This window comes from Crinia signifera, chromosome 4 (genome assembly GCF_055691185.1).
Source record: "Crinia signifera chromosome 4, ASM5569118v1, whole genome shotgun sequence".
Classification (NCBI taxonomy): Eukaryota; Metazoa; Chordata; class Amphibia; order Anura; family Myobatrachidae; genus Crinia; species Crinia signifera.
Window position 1 is genome coordinate 1116805 of NC_139220.1, and position 27524 is coordinate 1144328.

Below are 27524 nucleotides of genomic sequence, written 5' to 3' on the forward strand. Positions count from 1 at the left end.
TCTGACACCCATCTTGTCTCTCACATCCACCCGGTCCCTTCCGTCCTCTTACTCTCACACCCGTCTCTTCCCTCCCTCTCACATCCCCCCAGTACCTCCCTCTTGCTCTCACATCCGCCCCGTCCCTCCTCTCATTCTCACATTTGCCCCATCCCACTCTCTCTCACATCCTCTCGCTCCCACATCAGCCCCTTCCCTCGCTCTCACATCCGCTCCATCCCTCTCTCTTTTCTCACATCCTCCCTGCCTCCCTCAATGACTCTCACATCCGCCCCATCCCCCTCCATGGCTCTAACATCTGCCCAATATGACCCCTCTCTCTCTCTTCAAGCCTCTACTGCAATACACATGGCCACCAACTATAGACAGAAAATATCTACGGGATATTTTCCTGCCTCATCTGTAAATCTTGTAAATTAGGAATCATGATAAGTTAGATCAGTTCCATTGCAGGTTACGCTGCATTGGGCGCAAGGCCCACCGCATTGGGCGCAGATCATATACTGTAGCTTATATAAAATTAAATGGGTGCTTGTGGTTTTAAAATAATGAGTGCAAAAAATACATACCCTCCAACTGTACCATTTTAGCCGGTACTGTACCGTTTTTTAACAGTCTGTACCGGCTAATATAAATTGTACCGATTTTTTTAAACTCCCTCGCTGAAGGACTCTGGGAGATGTAGTTCACTGCTCCCCAGGGAGTGCGGGGGAGCGGCTGGCCAGGACTACATCTCCCAGGGTGCACAGCGGTGGGACGTGGGCAGACCCGCCTCCCCCTGCTCAGAGAGAGACTCTGATTGGCGACACCCGGGCGTGCACCATCCCATGACCCTGGATTTCACCTCCACAAGACCCCGGATTTCGTCTGCCAGAAACTGACACCCGGACCCAGGCGCACCATGACACCGCCGGAAAACCCCGCTGTGGGGGGCGGCGTGTGCAAATCCGCTCTACCCTCCAAGCGCCCTCGCCCCTCTTGCAGCGGGACCTGCTCATCTTGCTGGACGGGCGGATTGGAGCCCTGACCCCGCGCACCTCAACATGACCCCCCAAGTCAGGGGATCCAGGTAAACGGGGACCGGGGGGTGGGAGGACACAGAGGCTGGGGCTCACGGACCATGGCCCCTTTACAAATGGCCACACCCTCCATATATGGCCTCACCCCCTGGCCTGTACCGATATTTTAGTTGGAATTGTTGGAGGGTATGTAAATAATGAATGTGCTTGCCTGTAAAGAAAAAAGGGGAATGGGTTAATAAGCTTTATGTATTGATAATGATTACAGCCCTTCTATGAGTAGCTGTGTTGGTAGGGGAGCAGTGTGCACTGGGAATTGGGCAATGTGGACAGCAACCTACACTTGAGCAGGGTCCGTGTAGCACTGTCAAAAGTTATTAGTTTGTGTCTCCCGACTGCCGCATCCAGCTTGAGAAGTTGGAAGTTTGGGTAGCGTGTTTTCAGATGTCGGATTGACGCTCCCGTCTTTTGCATCCAACGTGTTTCAAGCGGTCACTCTGTTAAAAAAAAACATTCCTTTTTTTTCCTTACAGGCAAGCATGTTCACCCCAATGTACGGAGCTGCTCAAGCACAGCACAGTAACACATATTCTTTACCACTCAGATCATTTGGAATTGGGCACAGATCATATGACTGTTATGGTTTTTGGGTGTTACCCCACAGCTGAGACCGCTGTTTAGGATGGCCACAGCAAACCCTACCCTGCCTCTGTTGGTTGAATGGTCAGTTCCTGCAGATGGTTAAAGCTTCAAGCCATGTTTGAAGGGGCAAATTAAGTATGCAATGGTGCAACCAGGTCTTATGGTTGGACAATGTACTGGAGATCCTTCAGAGACAGTCAAAAGGTGAGAGTGACTAACAGGGGCCTGACTGGGAGAAACACTAACAGCTCCTGAGCCAATTCCAGGGAAATGATTGAACAAAACATATAAGCGACTTTGTCGCAAACCAAGGACAAACTAGTCCTAAGCATAAGAAAAGACGCCGCGCAAAAGCACAACACCACACAACAAGACACAGCAAAGGACACAAAGAGACGGGTACTTGCAATACCCAGGATTACACCCTGCGTGAATGAGCAATAAACCAATAGGTAGCGCAGACCTGCGGCAATTCCTGGAGCAAGAGCATCCAAACTGCTGCTGCAGGACACAGGAGAAAACAGGAGGGCAAGTGACTACCACTAAAGTGGCTTTGAAAAGCTGGGAACAAGAAGCTGGTAACCGGAAGCTGGGAACAAGAAGCTGGGAACCGGAAGCTGGGAACAAGAAGCTGGGAACCGGAAGCTGGGAACAAGAAGCTGGTAACCGGAAGCTGGTAACCGGAAGCTGGTAACCGGAAGCTGGGAACCAGAAGCTGGGAACCAGAAGCTGGAAGCTAACCACAGGAGCTAAAGCTATAAACAGCACAGGGTCTGCGTCTGCTGAGTATATAACAGGAGCAAGCACCAATAAAATGACTGCAACTGAGCCCTAAAGAAACAACAGCCTTGTGCCACACATAATAGAGCTGCAATAGCACAGACTCATCACAGGAGGCCACCAGTGAGTCCGATACCAGAAACAGAATCCTGGAAAGGAAACAGTAGCAAAAACCAGGCAAAACAAACACAAGCTATGACTACAGCTTGTAACAGTGCTCCCCCCCCCCCTTTCTTTGACGGTGGCCACAGGACACAAGACTGTGACAAGCTGGGTGAAGGCAAAAGATAAGTGTCACGATCCGAGTGTTGAAGCAGGCTCTCTTACCGGCTAAGTGTCTGCACAGGCTCAGCTTGCGTTTCAAGTCCCGATGCAGCCGGCATCCTGGGTGCTGTGCGCCGTCCTCTCAGCGCTGCTGAGTCTGCGGCTGCGCGGCGCACAGAGACAGTGTCCAGTGCTCGGCAATCTCCCTGTCTGCCGCCATTTCTCCCGGCCACAAGCATGGCAAGTACAAACAGTCTTTCCCGCCATAGTCTGACATGGGGGCTGCCATGTTTTCCCAGTCACATGCCCTTCTTGTCCAATCCTGCTTGGAGTGATCTCCCTGTCATACCTGCCTGGCAAATCATGGCCAAGCAGTGGGTATAAGTATGCTGGGAGCGCTCAGTCCATTGCTAGTGCTTCACTCCGACCCCTCCTGGGGTCGGACAGACTGAGCCCCCCCCCCCTCCTGGGGTCAGACAGACTGAGCCCCCCCCTCCTGGGGTCGGACAGACTGAGCCCCCCCTCCTGGGGTCGGACAGACTGAGCCCACCCTCCTGGGGCCGGACAGACTGAGCCCCCCTCCTGGGGCCGGACAGACTGAGCCTCCCCTACTGGGGCCGGACAGACTGAGCATCCCCTACTGGGGCCGGACAGACTGAACCCACCCTCCTGGGGTCGGACAGACTGAGCCCCCCCCCTCCTGGGGTCAGACAGACTGAGCCCCCCCCCTCCTGGGGTCAGACAGACTGAGCCCCACCCTCCTGGGGTCGGACAGACTGAGCCCCACCCTCCTGGGGTTGGACAACTGAGCCCCCCCCCCCTCCTGGGGTCGGACAGACTGAGCCCCCCCTCCTGGGGTCGGACAGACTGAGCCCCCCCCTCCTGGGGTCGGACAGACTGAGCCCCCCCCCCCCTCCTGGGGTCGGACAGACTGAGTCCCCCCTCCTGGCGTCGGACAGACTGAGCCCCCCCCTCCTGGGGTTGGACAGACTGAGCCCCCCCTCCTGGGGCCGGACAGACTGACCCTCCCCTCCTGGGGCCGGACAGACTGAGCCTCCCCTACTGGGGCCGGACAGACTGAGCATCCCCTACTGGGGCCGGACAGACTGAACCCACCCTCCTGGGGTCGGACAGACTGAGCCCCCCCCTCCTGGGGTCGGACAGACTGAGCCCCCCCCCTCCTGGGGTCGGACAGACTGAGCCCCCCCCCTCCTGGGGTCGGACAGACTGAGCCCCCCCCTCCTGGGGCCGGACAGACTGAGCCCCTCTCTGGGGCTGGTCAGACTGAGCCCCTCTCTGGGGCTGGTCAGACTGAGCCCCTCTCTGGGGCTGGTCAGACTGAGCCCCTCTCTGGGGCTGGTCAGACTGAGCCCCTCTCTGGGGCTGGTCAGACTGAGCCCCTCTCTGGGGCTGGACAGACTGAGCCTCCCCTACTGGGGCCGGACAGACTGAGCATCCCCTCCTGGGGTCGGACAGACTGAGCCCCCCCCTCCTGGGGTCGGACAGACTGAGCCCCCCCCCTCCTGGGGTCGGACAGACTGAGCCCCCCCCCCTCCTGGGGTCGGACAGACTGAGCCCCCCCTCCTGGGGTCGGACAGACTGAGCCCCCCCCTCCTGGGGTCGGACAGACTGAGCCCCCCCCCTCCTGGGGTCGGACAGACTGAGCCCCCCCCTCCTGGGGTCGGACAGACTGAGCCCCCCCCTCCTGGGGCCGGACAGACTGAGCCCCTCTCTGGGGCTGGTCAGACTGAGCCCCTCTCTGGGGCTGGTCAGACTGAGCCCCTCTCTGGGGCTGGTCAGACTGAGCCCCTCTCTGGGGCTGGTCAGACTGAGCCCCTCTCTGGGGCTGGTCAGACTGAGCCCCCCTCAGGGTTCAGAACAGACAGAACCCCCTCCTGGGGCCTCAACAGACAGAACCCCCAGTCAGGGCAGAGCAGACAGAACCCCCTCCTGGGGTGGAGCAGACAGAAACCCCTCCAGGGGTGGAGCAGACAGAAACCCCTCCAGGGTTGGAGCAGACAGAAACCCCTCCTGGGGTGGAGCACACAGAACCCCCTACTGGGGTGGAGCACACAGAACCCCCTACTGGGGTGGAGCACACAGAACCCCCTAATGCGGTGGAGCAGACAGAACCCCCTACTGGGGTGGAGCAGACAGAACACCCTCCTGGGGTGGAGCACACAGAACCCCCTCCTGGGGTGGAGCACACAGAACCCCCTCCTGGGGTGGAGCACACAGAACCCCCTCCTGGGGTGGAGCACACAGAACCCCCTCCTGGGGTGGAGCACACAGAATCCCCTACTGGGTGGAGCACACAGAACCCCCTACTGGGGTGGAGCACACAGAATCCCCTACTGGGGTGGAGCACACAGAATCCCCTACTGGGGTGGAGCACACAGAATCCCCTACTGGGGTGGAGCAGACAGAACCCCCTACTGGGGTGGAGCAGACAGAACCCCCAACTGGGGTGGAGCAGACAGAACCCCCTCCAGGGGTGGAGCAGACAGAACCCCCTCCAGGGGTGGAGCAGACAGGACCCCCTCCAGGGGTGGAGCAGACAGAACCCCCTCCAGGGGTGGAGCAGACAGAACCCCCTCCAGGGGTGGAGCACACAAAACCTACACCGGGGGTAACGCCACTTGAGTCCCCTTCTGGGGTAACGGCTTCTGGGACTCACTCTGGGGCCAAGCCACACAAGACCCCTCCTGGGGTGATAGCCTGAGACTCCCCTACTGGGGTTAGTAACTCTAACATAGAAATAACATTGATTTCCCTTGCTGGGAATTCAGCATCTAATGTCTTTCAGAAATCTTAGTAGAAACATCCGCTTCCAGGGGATGCAGTTTAAATCCCGACGCCGGAATCCGGAACGGCGAAATTCTGACACTTTCGCCCCCCGTGGGTGTCCACGACACCCTCGGAGGGAGAATAAATTAGTGTGCCAAGCGTAGCGAGGCACCGGGCCTGCTGAGTGGCGAGTGCAGTGAGCCCGTAAGGGGGGGCGATCTACGTCCCCCCCTTGTCGGGATTTCGGCATTCGGGATGACTGAATCGGGATTTTGAACGCTGGGATTCCGACCGCCGGCTTTTCATGCCGACTCCGCTTCCAGAAACCACAATGGGCCTCCCTAATCCTAGGACCCCGATTATAGGTAAGAGTGCTTTGTATGGGTGGTGTAAGGGCAAGTTTCTCAACCACAGTAGGGGCAGGCACAGATCTTACACACTGGCTCATCTTGGCTGGAGAAAAAAACTTGTCACCACCACCAGATTTTCGCAATTTACAAATCTAGAGATAATGGCCTGAACCCCCACAATAAACACACAGATTGAAGACTCTATGCCAGGGGTTCCCAAACTTTTTGAAATCACGGCACGCTGGTGTATCAGAAATTTTTTCGTGGCACCCCTAGGCCAAAAGTTTCTTATTGACTACTTAAAAATATATAAATTAAATTAAATAAATTGTGTTTATATGTGATCCTTAAGTCCAGTTATGTTGTGAGGGACAGGATTCACTTTGGTTTGTTCACATATTGTATGATTGAAAGCACTGATTTTCCCTATAACATTGACCATAAATAAAATGAATTGGACCTAGACTACTATCCCAGGGCACCCTTGCAAGTGCTCTGAGGCACACAGGGCCTTATTTTGGTTCATTCTTTCTGACAAAATCCTTCTTAGATGGACAAAACCATGTGCACTGCAGGGGGGGGGGCAGATGTAACATGTGCAGAGAGAATTAGATTTGGGTGAGTAATTTTGTTTCTGTGCAGGGTAAATACTGGCTGCGTTATTTTTACACTGCAATATAGATCTCACTTTGAAGTAAAACCCCACCCAAATCTAATTCTCTCTGCACAAGTAACATCTGCCCCACCTGCAGTGCACATGGTTTTGCCCATCTAAGAAGGATTTTGTCAGAAAGAATGAACCAAAATAAGGCCCACAGTTTGGGAACCACTGCTTTATGCCATTGCAGCTCCTCCTGAGAGAGATTCAGCTGTAGAAAACTTCTATGCAACTTCTGGACCTCCTGGTCTGAAGACTTGCTGGCTGACAACTTATGAACTAGGGTCTCATTTGGAGCAGATAGAGCCCCAATAACCTCAGAGAGGACCAGGGAAGTTTGGGCTTAGAAGTTTTGTAACTGAAGTAGGGACTGCTACAAAACCAAGGACGATCTAGTCATAAGGGTAAGAAAAGACGCCACGCAAAAGCACAATATAACACCACACAACAAGACACAGCAAACGACACAAAGAGACGGGTACTTGCAATACCCAGGATAACACCCGGCGTGGGTGAGAAATAAAACCAATAGGTAGCGCAGACCTGCGCCAATTCCTGGAGCAAGAGCATCCAAACTGCTGCTGCAGGACACAGGAGAAAACAGGAGGGCAAGTGACTACCAGCTGAAATGGACTGCTGGAAGCAGCGAGCAACAAGCTGTGAACACGAAGCTGGAATCTAGTCCCAGGAGTTGGAGCTAGAACCGGCATCAGGGTCTGCGCCTGCTGAGAATATAACAGGAGCAAGCACCAGTCAGAGAGAAGCACAGGCCTCCTGAAGCACAAATGACTGCAGCTGAGACATAAAGTAAAGAGTTCATTAAGCGACAATCACACAGAATACAGTTGCAATAGCACAGGCTCACCACAGGAGGCCACCAGCGAGTCCCATACCAGAAACAGAATCTCGGAAAGCTCACAGAAAATGACATAAAAATAATGAGCCAAAGCGGAGACGCAGATCAGATGTCATTGGGCGCAGGTAACACGGCAATGGGCGCAGGTCACACGGCATTGGGCGCAGGTCACACGGCATTGGGCGCAGGTCATATGGCATTGGGTGCAGATCAGACATAATTGGGCGCAGGTCACATGGCATTGGGCGCAGGTCACACGGCATTGGGCGCAGGTCACACGGCATTGGGCGCAGGTCACATGGCATTGGGCGCAGATCAGACATAATTGGGCGCAGGTCACATGGCATTGGGCGCAGATCAGACGGCATTGGACGCAGATCAAGCTGCATTGGGCGCAGGTCACACGGCATTGGGCGCAGATCAGCCGTCATTGGGCGCAGGTCACACGGCATTGGGCGCAGGTCACACGGCATTGGGCGCAGGTCACACGGCATTGGGCGCAGGTCACACGGCATTGGGCGCAGGTCACACGGCATTGGGCGCAGGTCACACGGCATTGGACGCAGGTCACACGGCATTGGACGCAGGTCACATGGCATTGGGCGCAGGTCACGCGGCATTGGGCGCAGGTCACGCGGCATTGGGCGCAGGTCACGCGGCATTGGGCGCAGGTCACGCGGCATTGGGCGCAGGTCACGCGGCATTGGGCGCAGGTCACGCGGCATTGGGCGCAGGTCACGCGGCATTGGGCGCAGGTCACGCGGCATTGGGCGCAGGTCACACGGCATTGGGCGCAGGTCACACGGCATTGGGCGCAGGTCACACGGCATTGGGCGCAGGTCACACGGCATTGGGCGCAGGTCACACGGCATTGGGCGCAGGTCACACGGCATTGGGCGCAGGTCACACGGCATTGGGCGCAGGTCACACGGCATTGGGCGCAGGTCACACGGCATTGGACGCAGATCAGACGTCATTGGGCGCAGGTCACACGGCATTGGGCGCAGGTCACGCGGCATTGGGCGCAGGTCACACGGCATTGGGCGCAGGTCACGCGGCATTGGGCGCAGGTCACGCGGCATTGGGCGCAGGTCACACGGCATTGGGCGCAGGTCACACGGCATTGGGCGCAGATCAGCCGGCATTGGGCGCAGGTCACACGGCATTGGGCGCAGGTCACGCGGCATTGGGCGCAGGTCACGCGGCATTGGGCGCAGGTCACGCGGCATTGGGCGCAGGTCACGCGGCATTGGGCGCAGGTCACGCGGCATTGGGCGCAGGTCACGCGGCATTGGGCGCAGGTCACGCGGCATTGGGCGCAGGTCACGCGGCATTGGGCGCAGGTCACGCGGCATTGGGCGCAGGTCACGCGGCATTGGGCGCAGGTCACACGGCATTGGGCGCAGGTCAGACGTCATTGGGCGCAGGTCAGACGGCATTGGGCGCAGGTCACACGGCATTGGGCGCAGGTCACACGGCATTGGGCGCAGGTCACACGGCATTGGGCGCAGGTCACACGGCATTGGGCGCAGGTCACACGGCATTGGGCGCAGGTCACACGGCATTGGACGCAGATCAGACGTCATTGGGTGCAGGTCACATGGCATTGGGCGCAGGTCACACGGCATTGGGCGCAGGTCACACGGCATTGGACGCAGATCACGCTGCATTGGGCGCAGGTCACGCGGCATTGGGCGCAGGTCACACGGCATTGGGCGCAGGTCACACGGCATTGGGCGCAGGTCACACGGCATTGGGCGCAGATCAGCCGGCATTGGGCACAGGTCACATGGCATTGGGCGCAGGTCACACGGCATTGGGCGCAGGTCACACGGCATTGGACGCAGATCACGCTGCATTGGGCGCAGGTCACACAGCATTGGGCGCAGGTCACACGGCATTGGGCGCAGATCAGCCGGCATTGGGCACAGGTCACATGGCATTGGGCGCAGGTCACACGGCATTGGGCGCAGGTCACACGGCATTGGACGCAGATCACGCTGCATTGGGCGCAGGTCACACAGCATTGGGCACAGTTCACGCGGCATTGGACGCAGATCATGCTGCATTGGGCGCAGGTCACACGGCATTGGGCGCAGGTCACACGGCATTGGGCGCAGGTCACACGGCATTGGGCGCAGGTCACATGGCATTGGGCGCAGATCAGACGTCATTGGGCGCAGGTCACACGGCATTGGGCGCAGATCACACGGCATTGGGCGCAGGTCACACGGCATTGGGCGCAGGTCACACGGCATTGGGCGCAGGTCACACGGCATTGGGCGCAGATCAGACGTCATTGGGCGCAGGTCACATGACATTGGGCGCAGGTCACACGGCATTGGGCGCAGGTCACATGGCATTGGGCACAGTTCACACAGCATTGGGCGCAGATCAGACGTCATTGGGCGCAGGTCACATGACATTGGGCGCAGGTCACACGGCATTGGACGCAGATCATGCTGCATTGGGCGCAGGTCACACGGCATTGGACGCAGATCATGCTGCATTGGGCGCAGGTCACACGGCATTGGGCGCAGGTCACACGGCATTGGGCGCAGATCAGCCGGCATTGGACGCAGATCATGCTGCATTGGGCGCAGGTCACATGGCATTGGGCGCAGGTCACACGACATTGGGCGCAGGTCACACGGCATTGGGCGCAGGTCAGACGTCATTGGGCGCAGGTCACACGGCATTGGGCACAGTTCAAACGGCATTGGGCGCAGATCAGACGGCATTGGACGCAGATCATGCTGCATTGGGCGCAGGTCACACGGCATTGGGCGCAGATCAGCCGTCATTGGGCGCAGGTCACATGGCATTGGGCGCAGGTCACACGGCATTGGGCGCAGGTCACACGGCATTGGGCGCAGGTCAGACGGCATTGGGCGCAGGTCACACGGCATTGGGCGCAGGTCACACGGCATTGGGCGCAGGTCACACGGCATTGGACGCAGATCAGACGTCATTGGGCGCAGGTCACATGGCATTGGGCGCAGGTCACGCGGCATTGGGCGCAGGTCACGCGGCATTGGGCGCAGGTCACGCGGCATTGGACGCAGATCACGCTGCATTGGGCGCAGGTCACGCGGCATTGGGCGCAGGTCACGCGGCATTGGGCGCAGGTCACACGGCATTGGGCGCAGGTCACACGGCATTGGGCGCAGGTCACACGGCATTGGGCGCAGGTCAGACGTCATTGGGCGCAGGTCAGACGGCATTGGGCGCAGGTCAGACGGCATTGGGCGCAGGTCACATGGCATTGGGCGCAGGTCACATGGCATTGGGCGCAGGTCACACGGCATTGGGCGCAGGTCACACGGCATTGGGCGCAGGTCACACGGCATTGGGCGCAGGTCACACGGCATTGGACGCAGATCAGACGTCATTGGGCGCAGGTCACATGGCATTGGGCGCAGGTCACACGGCATTGGGCGCAGGTCACACGGCATTGGACGCAGATCACGCTGCATTGGGCGCAGGTCACGCGGCATTGGGCGCAGGTCACACGGCATTGGGCGCAGGTCACACGGCATTGGGCGCAGGTCACACGGCATTGGGCGCAGATCAGCCGGCATTGGGCACAGGTCACATGGCATTGGGCGCAGGTCACACGGCATTGGGCGCAGGTCACACGGCATTGGACGCAGATCACGCTGCATTGGGCGCAGGTCACACAGCATTGGGCACAGTTCACACGGCATTGGACGCAGATCATGCTGCATTGGGCGCAGGTCACACGGCATTGGGCGCAGGTCACACGGCATTGGGCGCAGGTCACACGGCATTGGGCGCAGGTCACACGGCATTGGGCGCAGGTCACACGGCATTGGGCGCAGGTCACACGGCATTGGGCGCAGGTCACATGGCATTGGGCGCAGATCAGACGTCATTGGGCGCAGGTCACATGGCATTGGGCGCAGATCACACGGCATTGGGCGCAGGTCACACGGCATTGGGCGCAGGTCACACGGCATTGGGCGCAGGTCACACGGCATTGGGCGCAGATCAGACGTCATTGTGCGCAGGTCACATGACATTGGGCGCAGGTCACACGGCATTGGGCGCAGGTCACATGGCATTGGGCACAGTTCACACAGCATTGGGCGCAGATCAGACGTCATTGGGCGCAGGTCACATGACATTGGGCGCAGGTCACACGGCATTGGACGCAGATCATGCTGCATTGGGCGCAGGTCACACGGCATTGGACGCAGATCATGCTGCATTGGGCGCAGGTCACACGGCATTGGGCGCAGGTCACACGGCATTGGGCGCAGATCAGCCGGCATTGGACGCAGATCATGCTGCATTGGGCGCAGGTCACATGGCATTGGGCGCAGGTCACACGACATTGGGCGCAGGTCACACGGCATTGGGCGCAGGTCAGACGTCATTGGGCGCAGGTCACACGGCATTGGGCACAGTTCAAACGGCATTGGGCGCAGATCAGACGGCATTGGACGCAGATCATGCTGCATTGGGCGCAGGTCACACGGCATTGGGCGCAGGTCACACGGCATTGGGCGCAGATCAGACGTTATTGGGTGCAGGTCACACGGCATTGGGTGCAGGTCACACGGCATTGGGCGCAGATCAGCCGGCATTGGACGCAGATCAGCCGGCATTGGACGCAGATCATGCTGCATTGGGCGCAGGTCACATGGCATTGGGCGCAGGTCACACGACATTGGGCGCAGGTCACACGGCATTGGGCGCAGATCAGATGTCATTGGGCGCAGTTCACACGGCATTGGGCGCAGATCAGATGGCATTGGACGCAGATCATGCTGCATTGGGCGCAGGTCACATGGCATTGGGCGCAGGTCACACGGCATTCATTGCAGCTGCTGTATGAAGATCTAGAAATTAAGCAGGAGACGTAATTAGATGCCTCTCGCTGCCTTCTCTGATCTGCTCCTATGTCCGTTGGTGCAACGAGGGATCATCTGCAAAACCTTAGTATAAATACTAGTGTTCCCTCTAAGCATCATTTGCAGGGTGCTGCATCTTGCCGTTTTTAAAACCTCAAAATGCACCCCGCCCATTTTGTGTGTAGCACTTTGTGCCCTCACACTGCCCCCTACCGCACTGACATGCCGCTGAGAACTTTCGGTGTGTATGCCATCACGTGTAATGGGCAATACAGTGTGTGGTATAATGTCTACGAGGCATTAAAGTGTGTGCCATAATGTGTAATTGTCATTATGACAAAACATGGTATGGGCACACCAGAGTATGACAAGTGCAGTGTGCAATTTTTATATATTTTTTTTAATGTAAATTGTATTATAAAATGCGCCCTCCCGATTGATAAAAAAGTGCCCTGCCCTAAAAAAATTCGAGCGTGAACTCTAGATACACACATACTGTACTTCATGGCTAGAAAAGGGGTCTTTGTGAATAGAGTAGCAATCCTGTCAAGTGGAGGGTCTATGACGACATGATTCATGATGATGCCGGAAAATGAGGGGGTGAGGCAGGCTCTGATTTCTATGGGGCCGGGATCACCACCCTTTATAAGGTAGCCTCGCTGCCAATATGCTGTACTTACACTTCTGGCTTTAGGCAGAAAATTTCCAAAATATCCTATTGAAACAATGACACATTCAAATGATAGATCTTCTACTGGCAACAAGAGCCTCCACAGATCACACAAATACACGCCACTAACCCGTCTCTTTTCATTGCACTGGGTGAGCATTACGATAACTTGTGATTTCTGTTGAAGAATCATCTTCCAAAAGTCATTCCTAGTGTCCGGCAATGGTCCCTGTGTAGCGATATATTCTTGTAGCATGTTGTATCCCTGTAGTGATATAGACACTTGTGTTACTATGCATGGCGTAACACGGTATAGAATATAGTAACTATGATATAGATACACGCACTGATGCATGTTGTAACACGGTATGGAATATAGTAACTATGATATAGATACACACACTGATGCATGGCGTAACACGGTATAGAATATAGTAACTATGATATAGATACACGCACTGATGCATGTTGTAACACGGTATGGAATATAGTAACTATGATATAGATACACGCACTGATGCATGGGGTAACACGGTATGGAATATAGTAACTATTATACATACACGCACTGATGCATGGCGTAACACGGTATAGAATATAGTAACTATTATACATACATGCACTGATGCATGGCATAACACGGTATGGAATATAGTAACTATGATATACATACACGCACTGATGCATGGTGTAACACGGTATAGAATATAGTAACTATTATACATACATGCACTGATGCATGGTGTAACACGGTATAGAATATAGTAACTATGGTATAACACGGTATGGAATATAGTAACTATGATATACATACATGCACTGATGCATGGTGTAACACGGTATGGAATATAGTAACTATGATATAGATACATGCACTGATGCATGGTGTAACACGGTATGGAATATAGTAACTATTATACATACACGCACTGATGCATGGTGTAACATGGTATAGAATATAGTAACTATTATACATACATGCACTGATGCATGGCGTAACTCGGTATGGAATATAGTTACTGTGATATACATACACGCACTGATGCATGGCGTAACACGGTATAGAATATAGTAACTATTATACATACATGCACTGATGCATGGTGTAACACGGTATGGAATATAGTAACTATGATATACATACACGCACTGATGCATGGCGTAACACTGTATGGAATATAGTAACTGTAATATATATACACGCACTGATGCATCTAGTAACACGGTATAGAATATGGTAACTGTGATATACATACACGCACTGATGCATCTAGTAACACGGTATAGAATATAGTAACTGTGATATACATCCACGCACTGATGCATGGCGTAACACGGTACAGAATATAATAACTGTGATATACATACACACAATGATGCATGGTGTAACACGGTATAGAATATAGTAACTGTAATATACATACACGCAATGATGCATCTAGTTACACGGTATGGAATATAGTAACTATTATATCTGTGTGTGACACATGGTAATGTGCAGCCATGTTGCATCTGTGTGTGACACATGGTAATGTGCAGCCACGTTGCATCTGTGTGTGACACATGGTAATGTGCAGCCACGTTGTATCTGTGTGTGACACATGGTAATGTGCAGCCACGTTGCATCTGTGTGTGACACATGGTAATGTGCAGCCACGTTGTATCTGTGTGTGACACATGGTAATGTGCAGCCACGTTGTATCTGTGTGTGACACATGGTAATGTGCAGCCACGTTGTATCTGTGTGTGACACATGGTAATGTGCAGCCACTTTGTATCTGTGTGTGACCATGGTAATGTGCAGCCACGTTGTGTCTGTGTGTGACACATGGTAATGTGCAGCCACGTTGTGTCTGTGTGTGACACATGGTAATGTGCAGCCACATTGTATCTGTGCGTGTGTGACACATTGTAATGTGCAGCCACGTATCTGTGTGTGTTACCAATAATTGATGGTGGCGCTCAAACCTGGATTTGCCGGCTGCTAAGTCGAGTGAGTCCCAACTCAGAAAGTAATAAATAAAGCTTGGTGACCAGCGCTCAGGCACTAACATTCATGTGATATAGTGTGCGTATTATGATGGACAAGTCTATGAGCCAGTGTATAAATGAAAAGTTATTTATTAAAGCGGAGTAAAAAGGCAAGAGAAATGACTGCACTGTTCTGCTCTGTGTAGCAGCAGCTGTTGATAGCCGGGGAAGGGCTAAAGGGCACAGCGTGCTGTTAACAAAGTCTCCTGTACGGGATAAGCACAGTCAGGTGGGGGAGGGGGGGTGATGCTGGGTGGGGGCAAGTGGGGGGTCGGGGAAGCACAGTTCGGTGGTACTGGGTTTGGGCGGTGCCCAGATAGTCCCGGACTGGCAATGCAGGAGTTAGACAGCTGGATGCCCACAACGGGGGGAGTACAGTTCTGGGTCAAGGAAGGTGTCAGGGTGTCGTCGAAGGCTGGCGTCCCAAGCACCTCCGGCGGTGCACCGTGCACGTACCTGATACCCGCTTGGTCTTCTCCCGTCTGGAGGGTCCTCGGCGATGTCCACGGCTTGGAGACTGTACCGGCGTCTGCTGTAGGGGAGGACGCCGGCTGTCAATCCACGCCGCTTCTACAACAAACAGCCGCACTTCCGGGTTCTGCGGGGATCGCGTAATCGGAGGAGCGAGCTGGTTGGTGGAGCAGGGTGGGCTCGACTCCTGGGTAGGAGGAGACTTGGAGGCTTGTAGAATGATGTTGTGTAGATGGATCCAACGCGTTTCTGCCCTTGTGGGGCCTTTCTCAAGGATACATGGGGTTGCTGGTGAGCCTGGTTTATAGGGATTGTTGGTCACTCCCCCTTGGTGGGTGGTGGCCATAGGTTCCCGGCGCTGTCAATCAGAGAGGTTGTGCAGTCAGCTGATTGCACGGGGTTCTGTGTCAGTTTCATCTCTGTGCAGCAAGAATTATAATGCACTGTGTGAATATGGATACTGGAGGTACTGTTCTGTGTGGGGTGATTAGCCTATGGATGATGCCATATATCATCTAGAGGTTGTTCCCAGGTTAAAATCTATGTTCAGCCCTTTAGGTGCTAGTGTCTGTAGTTGGAAAATCCAGAACAGTTCCCTTCTGTCAAGTTGTTGGGCAAAGTCCCCTCCCCTCCAGTTTCTCTTAGGTGCTTCTATGATGGTAAATTCCAATCCCTTGGGATTGGAGTGATGTTTTGCTTTGAAATGAGAGGACACACTATGCTGTTCAAAACCTCTTTTAATGTTCCTCACATGTTCATAAAGTCTGGCACTCAAAGACCTAACAGTTCTACCCACATACTCTAGTTTGCAGGGACATCTCAAAAGGTATATGATACCTGTAGTGTTGCATGTAAAATGTTCCCTATGTGTGAATGTCCTGTCTATAGTTGTGGAGTACCAGGTCATCTGTTTTTTGGTGGTCAGGTCTTTGCATGCTTTGCACCCTGAGCATCTCCCACAATAAAAGAAGCCCTTACTGTCGGTCAGGGTCGTTTGTTTAATGGATGTGGGTTTTAAGTGGTTTTTGGTCAGTTTTTGTTTCAGGTCAGGGGCTTTTCTGAAAACTACTGTCGGTCTGTTTTGTATGTGCGTAGTGAGATCAGGGTCTTCGCATAGGATGTGCCAATGTCGGTTTAGAATTTTTTTGAGCGGGTCAGCTGCTTGGTTATATTGGGTGATGAAGAGTGTTTTACTGTTGTCTGTGGTTTTGTTTTTGTCTTTGACTATCAATGTCTCACTACGTTCCATTTTAAGTATGTCTTGTTGTGCTTTTGTCACTAATTCTGGGTCATAGTTCTTTTCTAGGAATTGTTGTCGCATTTCTGTCGATTGTAGTTCATAGTCAGATGTTTTGGAGCAATTACGCCTTAACCTGTGAAATTGTCCTTTTGGTATGTTACTGAGCCAGGGTTTGTAATGTCCACTGTTGTATAGAATATAGCTGTTTACATCTACATTCTTTTTGTAAGTTTTGGTGTGTATTGTGTTCTGGTCTATGTATATCTCCAAATCTAGGAATTGGACTGATGTCTTGCTGAAGTGTGTGGTGAATTTTAAGTTTCTATTGTTTTCGTTCAGTTGATGTGTGAATTGATTAATGGAATCTTCTGAGCCTCTCCAAATGAATATGATGTCATCTATGTATCGCCGCCATAGGATGAAGTTGGCGCTCCAGTCATGCTCACCCCAAATATGGTCCTCCTCCCACTTGCCCATAAATAGGTTTGCATAACTGGGCGCCACTTTTGATCCCATGGCGGTCCCGGTGGTCTGTAGATAGAATGCATTGTCGAACCAAAAGTAGTTGTGTAGTAAAATGTAGTCTAGGGATTTGATGATAAAGTCTATGTGTTCTGGCAGTAGTTGTGATGCTGTTTCTAGGAAGTGTCTGGTGCTGTTGAGCCCTTGTTTGTGGTTAATTATTGTGTACAGTGACGTGACATCACTGGTTGCCAACCAGTAATCATCACTCCAGGTTGTGTGTTGTAGTGTGTTGAGGATGTCAGTGGTGTCGCGGATGTAGGATGGAAGGTTTTTGACAATGTCTTTAAGGAAGTTATCTGTATACTGTGCTAGATTGGCTGAGAGTGAATTGATCCCAGAGATGATGGGCCTACCTGGTGGGTTGTGTGGGTCTTTATGAAGTTTGGGTAAATAGTAGAATACCGGTATGATGGGGTGGTCTGTCTTGATAAATGTGTGTTCTGCTTTATTCAAAATGCCTAGTCGTTTGCCATCATCTAAAAGTGTGTCTAGTTCTTTTTTGAAGTCAATTGTGGGGTCTCCCTTCAGGTGGAGGTAGGTGCTTGTGTCTCCTAAAATTTTAGAGGATTCTTTTATGTAGTCTGTTGTGTTCAATATCACAATGCCCCCCCCCCCCCCCTTATCTGCTGGTTTGATGACTATTTTGTTGTTGTTCTCTAGTTCTGTAATAGCTTCTTTTTCCCGTCTGGTGAGGTTGGGTTTGTGGGTCCTAGTGTTTTTGAAGTCAAGTGTGTCGAGATCTCTGCTTACCAGTGTTTCAAATGTTTTGATATGGTGGCTTTTTATCAAAACATTTGAAACACTGGTAAGCAGAGATCTCGACACACTTGACTTCAAAAACACTAGGACCCACAAACCCAACCTCACCAGACGGGAAAAAGAAGCTATTACAGAACTAGAGAACAACAACAAAATAGTCATCAAACCAGCAGATAAGGGGGGGGGGGGGGGGGCATTGTGATATTGAACACAACAGACTACATAAAAGAATCCTCTAAAATTTTAGGAGACACAAGCACCTACCTCCACCTGAAGGGAGACCCCACAATTGACTTCAAAAAAGAACTAGACACACTTTTAGATGATGGCAAACGACTAGGCATTTTGAATAAAGCAGAACACACATTTATCAAGACAGACCACCCCATCATACCGGTATTCTACTATTTACCCAAACTTCATAAAGACCCACACAACCCACCAGGTAGGCCCATCATCTCTGGGATCAATTCACTCTCAGCCAATCTAGCACAGTATACAGATAACTTCCTTCAAGACATTGTCAAAAACCTTCCATCCTACATCCGCGACACCACTGACATCCTCAACACACTACAACACACAACCTGGAGTGATGATTACTGGTTGGCAACCAGTGATGTCACGTCACTGTACACAATAATTAACCACAAACAAGGGCTCAACAGCACCAGACACTTCCTAGAAACAGCATCACAACTACCGCCAGAACACATAGACTTTATCATCAAATCCCTAGACTACATTTTACTACACAACTACTTTTGGTTCGACAATGCATTCTATCTACAGACCACCGGGACCGCCATGGGATCAAAAGTGGCGCCCAGTTATGCAAACCTATTTATGGGCAAGTGGGAGGAGGACCATATTTGGGGTGAGCATGACTGGAGCGCCAACTTCATCCTATGGCGGCGATACATAGATGACATCATATTCATTTGGAGAGGCTCAGAAGATTCCATTAATCAATTCACACATCAACTGAACGAAAACAATAGAAACTTAAAATTCACCACACACTTCAGCAAGACATCAGTCCAATTCCTAGATTTGGAGATATACATAGACCAGAACACAATACACACCAAAACTTACAAAAAGAATGTAGATGTAAACAGCTATATTCTATACAACAGTGGACATTACAAACCCTGGCTCAGTAACATACCAAAAGGACAATTTCACAGGTTAAGGCGTAATTGCTCCAAAACATCTGACTATGAACTACAATCGACAGAAATGCGACAACAATTCCTAGAAAAGAACTATGACCCAGAATTAGTGACAAAAGCACAACAAGACATACTTAAAATGGAACGTAGTGAGACATTGATAGTCAAAGACAAAAACAAAACCACAGACAACAGTAAAAAACACTCTTCATCACCCAATATAACCAAGCAGCTGACCCGCTCAAAAAAATTCTAAACCGACATTGGCACATCCTATGCGAAGACCCTGACCTCACTACGCACATACAAAACAGACCGACAGTAGTTTTCAGAAAAGCCCCTGACCTGAAACAAAAACTGACCAAAAACCACTTAAAACCCACATCCATTAAACAAACGACCCTGACCGACAGTAAGGGCTTCTTTTATTGTGGGAGATGCTCAGGGTGCAAAGCATGCAAAGACCTGACCACCAAAAAACAGATGACCTGGTACTCCACAACTATAGACAGGACATTCACACATAGGGAACATTTTACATGCAACACTACAGGTATCATATACCTTTTGAGATGTCCCTGCAAACTAGAGTATGTGGGTAGAACTGTTAGGTCTTTGAGTGCCAGACTTTATGAACATGTGAGGAACATTAAAAGAGGTTTTGAACAGCATAGTGTGTCCTCTCATTTCAAAGCAAAACATCACTCCAATCCCAAGGGATTGGAATTTACCATCATAGAAGCACCTAAGAGAAACTGGAGGGGAGGGGACTTTGCCCAACAACTTGACAGAAGGGAACTGTTCTGGATTTTCCAACTACAGACACTAGCACCTAAAGGGCTGAACATAGATTTTAACCTGGGAACAACCTCTAGATGATATATGGCATCATCCATAGGCTAATCACCCCACACAGAACAGTACCTCCAGTATCCATATTCACACAGTGCATTATAATTCTTGCTGCACAGAGATGAAACTGACACAGAACCCCGTGCAATCAGCTGACTGCACAACCTCTCTGATTGACAGCGCCGGGAACCTATGGCCACCACCCACCAAGGGGGAGTGACCAACAATCCCTATAAACCAGGCTCACCAGCAACCCCATGTATCCTTGAGAAAGGCCCCACAAGGGCAGAAACGCGTTGGATCCATCTACACAACATCATTCTACAAGCCTCCAAGTCTCCTCCTACCCAGGAGTCGAGCCCACCCTGCTCCACCAACCAGCTCGCTCCTCCGATTACGCGATCCCCGCAGAACCCGGAAGTGCGGCTGTTTGTTGTAGAAGCGGCGTGGATTGACAGCCGGCGTCCTCCCCTACAGCAGACGCCGGTACAGTCTCCAAGCCGTGGACATCGCCGAGGACCCTCCAGACGGGAGAAGACCAAGCGGGTATCAGGTACGTGCACGGTGCACCGCCGGAGGTGCTTGGGACGCCAGCCTTCGACGACACCCTGACACCTTCCTTGACCCAGAACTGTACTCCCCCCGTTGTGGGCATCCAGCTGTCTAACTCCTGCATTGCCAGTCCGGGACTATCTGGGCACCGCCCAAACCCAGTACCACCGAACTGTGCTTCCCCGACCCCCCACTTGCCCCCACCCAGCATCACCCCCCCTCCCCCACCTGACTGTGCTTATCCCGTACAGGAGACTTTGTTAACAGCACGCTGTGCCCTTTAGCCCTTCCCCGGCTATCAACAGCTGCTGCTACACAGAGCAGAACAGTGCAGTCATTTCTCTTGCCTTTTTACTCCGCTTTAATAAATAACTTTTCATTTATACACTGGCTCATAGACTTGTCCATCATAATACGCACACTATATCACATGAATGTTAGTGCCTGAGCGCTGGTCATCAAGCTTTACGTATCTGTGTGTGACACATGGTAATGTGCAGCCACGTTGTATCTGTGTGTGTGACATATGGTAATGTGCAGCCATGTTGTGTATCTGTGTGTGTGACACATGGTAATGTGCAGCCACGTTGTATCTGTGTGTGACACATGGTTATGTGCAGCCACGTTGTATATGTGTGTGACACATGGTAATGTGCAGCCATGTTGTGTATCTGTGTATGACACATGGTAATGTGCAGCCATGTTGTGTATCTGTGTATGACACAAGGTAATCTGCAGCCATGTTGTATCTGTGTGTGTGAAACATGGTAATGTGCAGCCAAGTTGTGTATCTGTGTGTGACACATGGTAATGTGCAGCCATGTTGTGTATCTGTATGTGTGACACATGGTAATGTGCAGCCACGTTGTATCTGTGTGACACATGGTAATGTGCAGCCACGTTGTATCTGTGTGTGTGACACATGGTAATGTGCAGCCACGTTGTATCTGTGTGTGACACATGGTAATGTGCAGCCACGTTGTATCTGTGTGTCACATGGTAATGTGCAGCCATATTGTATCTGTGTGTGACACATGGTAATGTGCAGCCATGTTGTATCTGTGTGTGTGACATATGGTAATGTGCAGCCATGTTGTGTATCTGTGTTTGTCACATGGTAATGTGCAGCCACGTTGTATCTGTGTGTGACACATGGTAATGTGCAGCCACGTTGTATCTGTGTGTGTGTGTGTGTGTGACATATGGTAATGTGCAGCCACGTTGTGTATCTGTGTGTTTGTCACATGGTAATATGCAGCCACATTGTATCTGTGTGTGACACACATGGTAATGTGCAGCCACGTTGTATCTGTGTGTGACACACATGGTAATGTGCAGCCACGTTGTATCTGTGTGTGTTACACATGGTAATGTGCAGCCATGTTGTATCTGTGTGTGACACATGGTAATGTGCAGCCACGTTTTATCTGTTTGTGTGACACATGGTAATGTGCAGCCATGTTGTATCTGTGTGTGTGACATATGGTATGTGCATCCACGTTGTGTATCTGTGTGTGACACATGGTAATGTGCAGCCACGTTGTATCTGTGTGTGACGCTTGGTAATGTGCAGCCACGTTGTATCTGTGTGTGACACATGGTAATGTGCAGCCACGTTGTATCTGTGTGTGACACATGGTAATGTGCAGCCACATTGTATCTGTGTGTGACACATGGTAATATGCAGCCACGTTGTATCTGTGTGTGTGTGACATATGGTAATGTGCATCCACGTTGTGTATCTGTGTGTGACACATGGTAATGTGCAGCCACGTTGTATCTGTGTGTGTGTCACATGGTAATGTGCAGGCATGTTGTATCTGTGTGTGACACATGGTTATGTGCAGCCACGTTGTATCTGTGTGTGACACATGGTAATGTGCAGCCACGTTGTATCTGTGTGTGACACATGGTAATGTGCAGCCACGTTGTATCTGTGTGTGTGACATATGGTAATGTGCAGCCATGTTGTGTATCTGTGTGTGACACATGGTAATGTGCATCCACGTTGTGTATCTGTGTGTGACACATAGTATTGTGCAGCACATTGTATCTGTGTGTGACACATGGTTATGTGCAGCCACGTTGTATCTGTGTGTGACACATGGTAATGTGCAGCCACATTATTTCTGTGTGTGATACGTCATAAGAAGAAACATTTACTTATAAATTCTGAACCCCCGACAAACTTACAGGAATATAATTTGCATTAATGTAATCAGCACCATCCTCTTCCTCTGTGGACACCACTTTCACCCGGCTAAAGTCATCTAGGGAAGGGAAGCAAAGGACAGTGGTAATTGTTTCTCTCCCAATACCAGACCAACAAGTATCACACGGTAACAGGCTTCATACAGTTATGCTCTAAGTAATCAATACTGTAATTAGCGTAGGTCGCATTGTCTTCCATTTATAGTCATCCCATGATGTAACATTACATTGTAGAAACATACTATTATTTATCTTGGGCGTAGTAACATGAGCAGCCTACAGGTGGCACTGTTTGCATTGCTCTATTTATGGCCACTTAGGGCCGCATTTATCAAACAATATTTACGGCGGGTGTTTTCGTGGGTTAGCCGGGTATCACCCTAATGTACCAAATGGGGACTGCATCAGGAATCGCCGATCCCGCACATGTATCAACATCGGGCAGCAGTGCTTCGCATCCCTGGACCCCTCAAATGAGCACATCGCAGAGCCCTGTCCATGCGCATGTGGGACGATACATCCCAGTGCTAGTATCGCATTTTACAATGCGGTAACAATTCACCCAGATTGCATTGTAAATGTGATACATGATATTCCTTTGGAGTGGTACATACAGTACTGTACATAATACCAGGAGACCATGGGATCTGTTTAATAATATACAGAGAACATAGGGGTAGATTTATGAAGCAGTGATAAGGTTCGCACCGGTTCTGCACAACCGTTTCCTAATATAGGATCGGTTCTGCAGAACCAGTGGCTAAGAAGCGCTGTGGAGGCTCACAAGTAACTTGAATCAGCTGTGACAGCCGGGCAGAGAGCTGCATGCTGCCCGGCTATATACTGGAAGCAGGTAAGTGCCACCGTCCACGGCTATTCTTAATGCTACTGCTGGACCACGAGCTAATAGGAGCTCGTGGTCCGGCAGCCAATAAGGAGCGGCAATGGGGGCTTCTTATTGGCTGCCAGCCGCAAGCTCCTACTGTCTCTCGGTCCAGTGGGAGAATTCTAAATAGCCGCGCAGACCTGCTTTCAGTATACAGCCGGACAGCATGCAGCTCTCTGCCCGGCTGTCACAGCTGCTTATGTGGCGCCCCGTCTCCTGCCCACCAGTTACCTGCCCACCACGAACAGCCATCAACTACCGGCTGACCAGATGCCCGCACTTACCGGCTGCACCCGCACTCTGCCACTGATTTCCACCCCTTCTACACTAAGGGACTTATAACCTCCTTCCTTCAGGGCTCACAGAGACCAAGTCACCTGGCCTAGTTAAGCCCCCTGAGTTAAGGACCCCGGTTGCGGCCCTTGGGAAGCCCCTTGGTATCCAGCATGAAGCCCCTTGGTTTTCAGTATGAAGCCCCTGGCATCGAGCAACACCCCCCCAGCAATGAGCATGTAGGTAAGTGGCACATGTTTCAAATATGTAATGGGCATCATGGTGTGCTGCAAAATGTGTAACTGGCATCACGGCATGTAGCACCATGTGTAATGGGCATTACGGTGTGTGGCCTTATGTGTTATCGGCATTATGGCGTGCGGCTTTATGTTCAATGGGCATTAGGACATAGAACCTGTTGTTAATTTATTTGAATCCCACCACTGGATATAGTGCCCGGTACTTTATCACCAGCCAATACGCTCCTGACTGTTAAATTACAGGTTGGATTTTAAAATGGACAGTTAGAAGCTGATTGGCCGGTGATAAAGTACCAGGCACTTTATCACTTCTCCTTCCTTATCACTGCTTCATACATCTGCCCCATATTGAAATAAGGCAGCTTTACTGCAGAGGAGAAGGGTAACGCTGGGTAGCCTTTACTGCTATATATATTATTTATATATACTCATATACTCGTAGGCGTGCGCAGCCCATTTTCTTAGGGGGTGCACCATTGGAGTCCATCTCCGCCTACTGGGCGTGTCCATCACCGCCTACTGGGCGTGTCCATTACCGCCTACTGGACATTAATGCAAATTACTGTAAATAGAAGGTGACTTATTTATAAATCCCCCCCCCACACACACACACACACACACACACACACACACACACACACACACTAGAAACAGGGACAATGCGTGCCGAAAGCACTGCAAAAATCTACACTGTAATGTCCATTATACATTGCGCCACACACCATAATGCCCATTACACACCGTGATGACCACTAACTGTTATGCCTAATGCTGTGATGCCCATTACACATTGCGCCTCACACTTTGATGCCCATTACACATTACACCGCACACTGTGATGCCCATTACCCTCACACCATGATGCCCATTACACTTCACACCGTGAAGCCCATTACAAATTATGCTCACTACACATTTTGCCACACACCATGATGCCCAGTATACATTATGCCACACTGTGATGCCCATTACACATTCTTTGACACACATGATGCCCATTACACATTGTCACACACCGTAATGCAAATGACACATTATACCGCACACCAAAATGCCCATGATATATTATGCCACACACAGTATTGCCCATTGCATATTATGTCACTCACCATAATGCCCATAACATATTATGTCGCACACTTTAATGCCCATTAAAACATTATGCTGCACACCACTACACATGTTTCTGTGTCCTGCAGCCCCTGCTTTATTTTAAGAAGTTTTATATGCTCTCCCCCCCTATTATAATTGAAGATGCTTCAGCCATGCCCCACCCCCCTTAATGTAACACACATATATATATATATATATATATATATATATATATATATATATATATATATATATATATATATTAGAAAAGCAAACGGCGGCACTGCAAGGAATGAATATTTAAAACTGTGTATTTCAAAAGTGCACAGACTTGTGTCATTACTGCAAGTCTGACTAGTCCTGCCATTTTCCATAATACAGTATATTTATATTAATATTTATATATATGCACACATGTATATATGTGTGTGTGTATATATATATATATATATATATATATATATATATATAAACATGGTATACAATACATACGGTTTACAGTATTAATACATGCCATGTGCATGTACTTACCTTTCAAGAAGTGCCCCAAGCTCTGTCCATCCCTAAACGTTTGTTAGTTTGCATTTGCAATGGTGGGACGGGAGGAGGGTGGTGTGACTTAATTCCTGGAGTCAGACAGACTCCGCAAAGGACCATGGGAGGAGGAGCTGCTGCGGCTGGGCATGCGCAGCAGCCCTCCTCCCAGCAAGCGGCCATTTTCCTTAGGGGCAGTGATACAGCGGCAGCCCACCGGTGCCCGACCTGAGTATCTTTAGAAACCACACGTTTCCAGCGCTACCCCATGCGGGTGGCTCAGTGGTGGCAGCGCACATAAAAAAAAAAAAAAAAAAAAAAGGAATTTCGTCATGCCGGGCGGACAGCAGCACCGGGTCCCTTCAACCCGGTAAGCGCTGGACTTTAGTTAAATAAAAAAAAAAAGAATAAGTACGGCAACGTCGGCAATCGTGCTAGGGGTCATCTGTGCACCCCTGGCACCCCCTGTGCGCACGCCTATGCATATACTAGAACAGTGTGGCTATTACTCCAGGCGGTTAACTTCCCAGTGGTTAGGATTCTGGTGTTCAAAATACAGATGTCGGCATCCAGACAGCCATTACAACACCGGCGGGAGAGCACTGAATAGATCAAGATTCCACTGCCAGAATACAGGAGAGTGGGGGGTGGACACACACACACACAAGGTACGCTGAAGACGCAGGGGGTAAGCCTTACGCTACAGCTGCTGGGGAGGGAGAAAACCCCCAATATCTTACTGTGGGTAGCAGTGCAGAGAGTCCCCCCGTGTCTGTGACTGTGCTAATGCCAGTATTAGCCCTTCCCCCGGTGTACAGCCCTGTGTCTGTGACTGTGCTAATGCCGGTATCAGCCCTTCCTCCCGTGTCTAGCCGGTGTCTCTGTGCTAATGCCGGAATCAGCCCTGCCTCCGGTGTATAGCCCTGTGTCTCCGCCTGTGTGCTAATGCCGGTAACAGCCCTTCCTCCCGTGTCCAGCCGATGTCTCTGTGCTAATGCCGGAATCAGCCCTGCCTCCGGTGTATAGCCCTGTGTCTCCGCCTGTGTGCTAATGCCAGTATCAGCCCTTCCTCCCGTGTCCAGCCGATGTCTCTGTGCTAATGCCGGAATCAGCCCTACATCCGGTGTATAGCCCTGTGTCTCCGCCTGTGTGCTAATGCCGGTAACAGCCCTTCCTCCCGTGTCCAGCTGATGTCTCTGTGCTAATGCCGGAATCAGCCCTGCCTCCGGTGTATAGCCCTGTGTCTCCGCCTGTGTGCTAATGCCGGTATCAGCCCTTCCTCCCGTGTCCAGCCGGTGTCTCTGTGCTAATGCCGGAATCAGCCCTACCTCCGGTGTATAGCCCTGTGTCTCCGCCTGTGTGCTAATGCCGGTATCAGCCCTTCCTCCCGTGTCCAGCCGATGTCTCTGTGCTAATGCCGGAATCAGCCCTGCCTCCGGTGTATAGCCCTGTGTCTCCGCCTGTGTGCTAATGCCGGTATCAGCCCTTCCTCCCGTGTCCAGCCGGTGTCTCTGTGCTAATGCCAGTATTAGCCCTTCCCCCGGTGTATAGCCCTGTGTCTCCGCCTGTGTGCTAATGCCGGTATCAGCCCTTCCTCCCGTGTCCAGCCGGTGTCTCTGTGCTAATGCCGGAATCAGCCCTACATCCGGTGTATAGCCCTGTGTCTCCGCCTGTGTGCTAATGCCGGTAACAGCCCTTCCTCCCGTGTCCAGCCGGTGTCTCTGTGCTAATGCCGGTATCAGCCCTTCCTCCCGTGTCCA

At 51.5% G+C, this 27524-nt stretch overlaps 1 protein-coding gene across 8 annotated transcripts in view; it reads right to left on the reverse strand.

The window, feature by feature from the left end:
* Positions 1-27524, reverse strand: part of PTPRO (protein tyrosine phosphatase receptor type O) — a 463930-nt gene that overhangs the window by 82864 nt on the left and 353542 nt on the right. For all 8 annotated transcript variants that reach the window (XR_014473285.1, XM_083180720.1, XM_083180719.1 and 5 more), the window contains 2 exons: positions 22702-22778; positions 13034-13168 (listed from right to left, as the gene is read on the reverse strand). Coding sequence is in view for 7 of the 8 variants with exons in the window: in XM_083180720.1 (XP_083036846.1) it covers positions 13034-13168; positions 22702-22778 (212 nt within the window). In the remaining variant the exon portion in view is untranslated. The remainder of the gene's footprint in view (positions 1-13033; positions 13169-22701; positions 22779-27524) is intronic.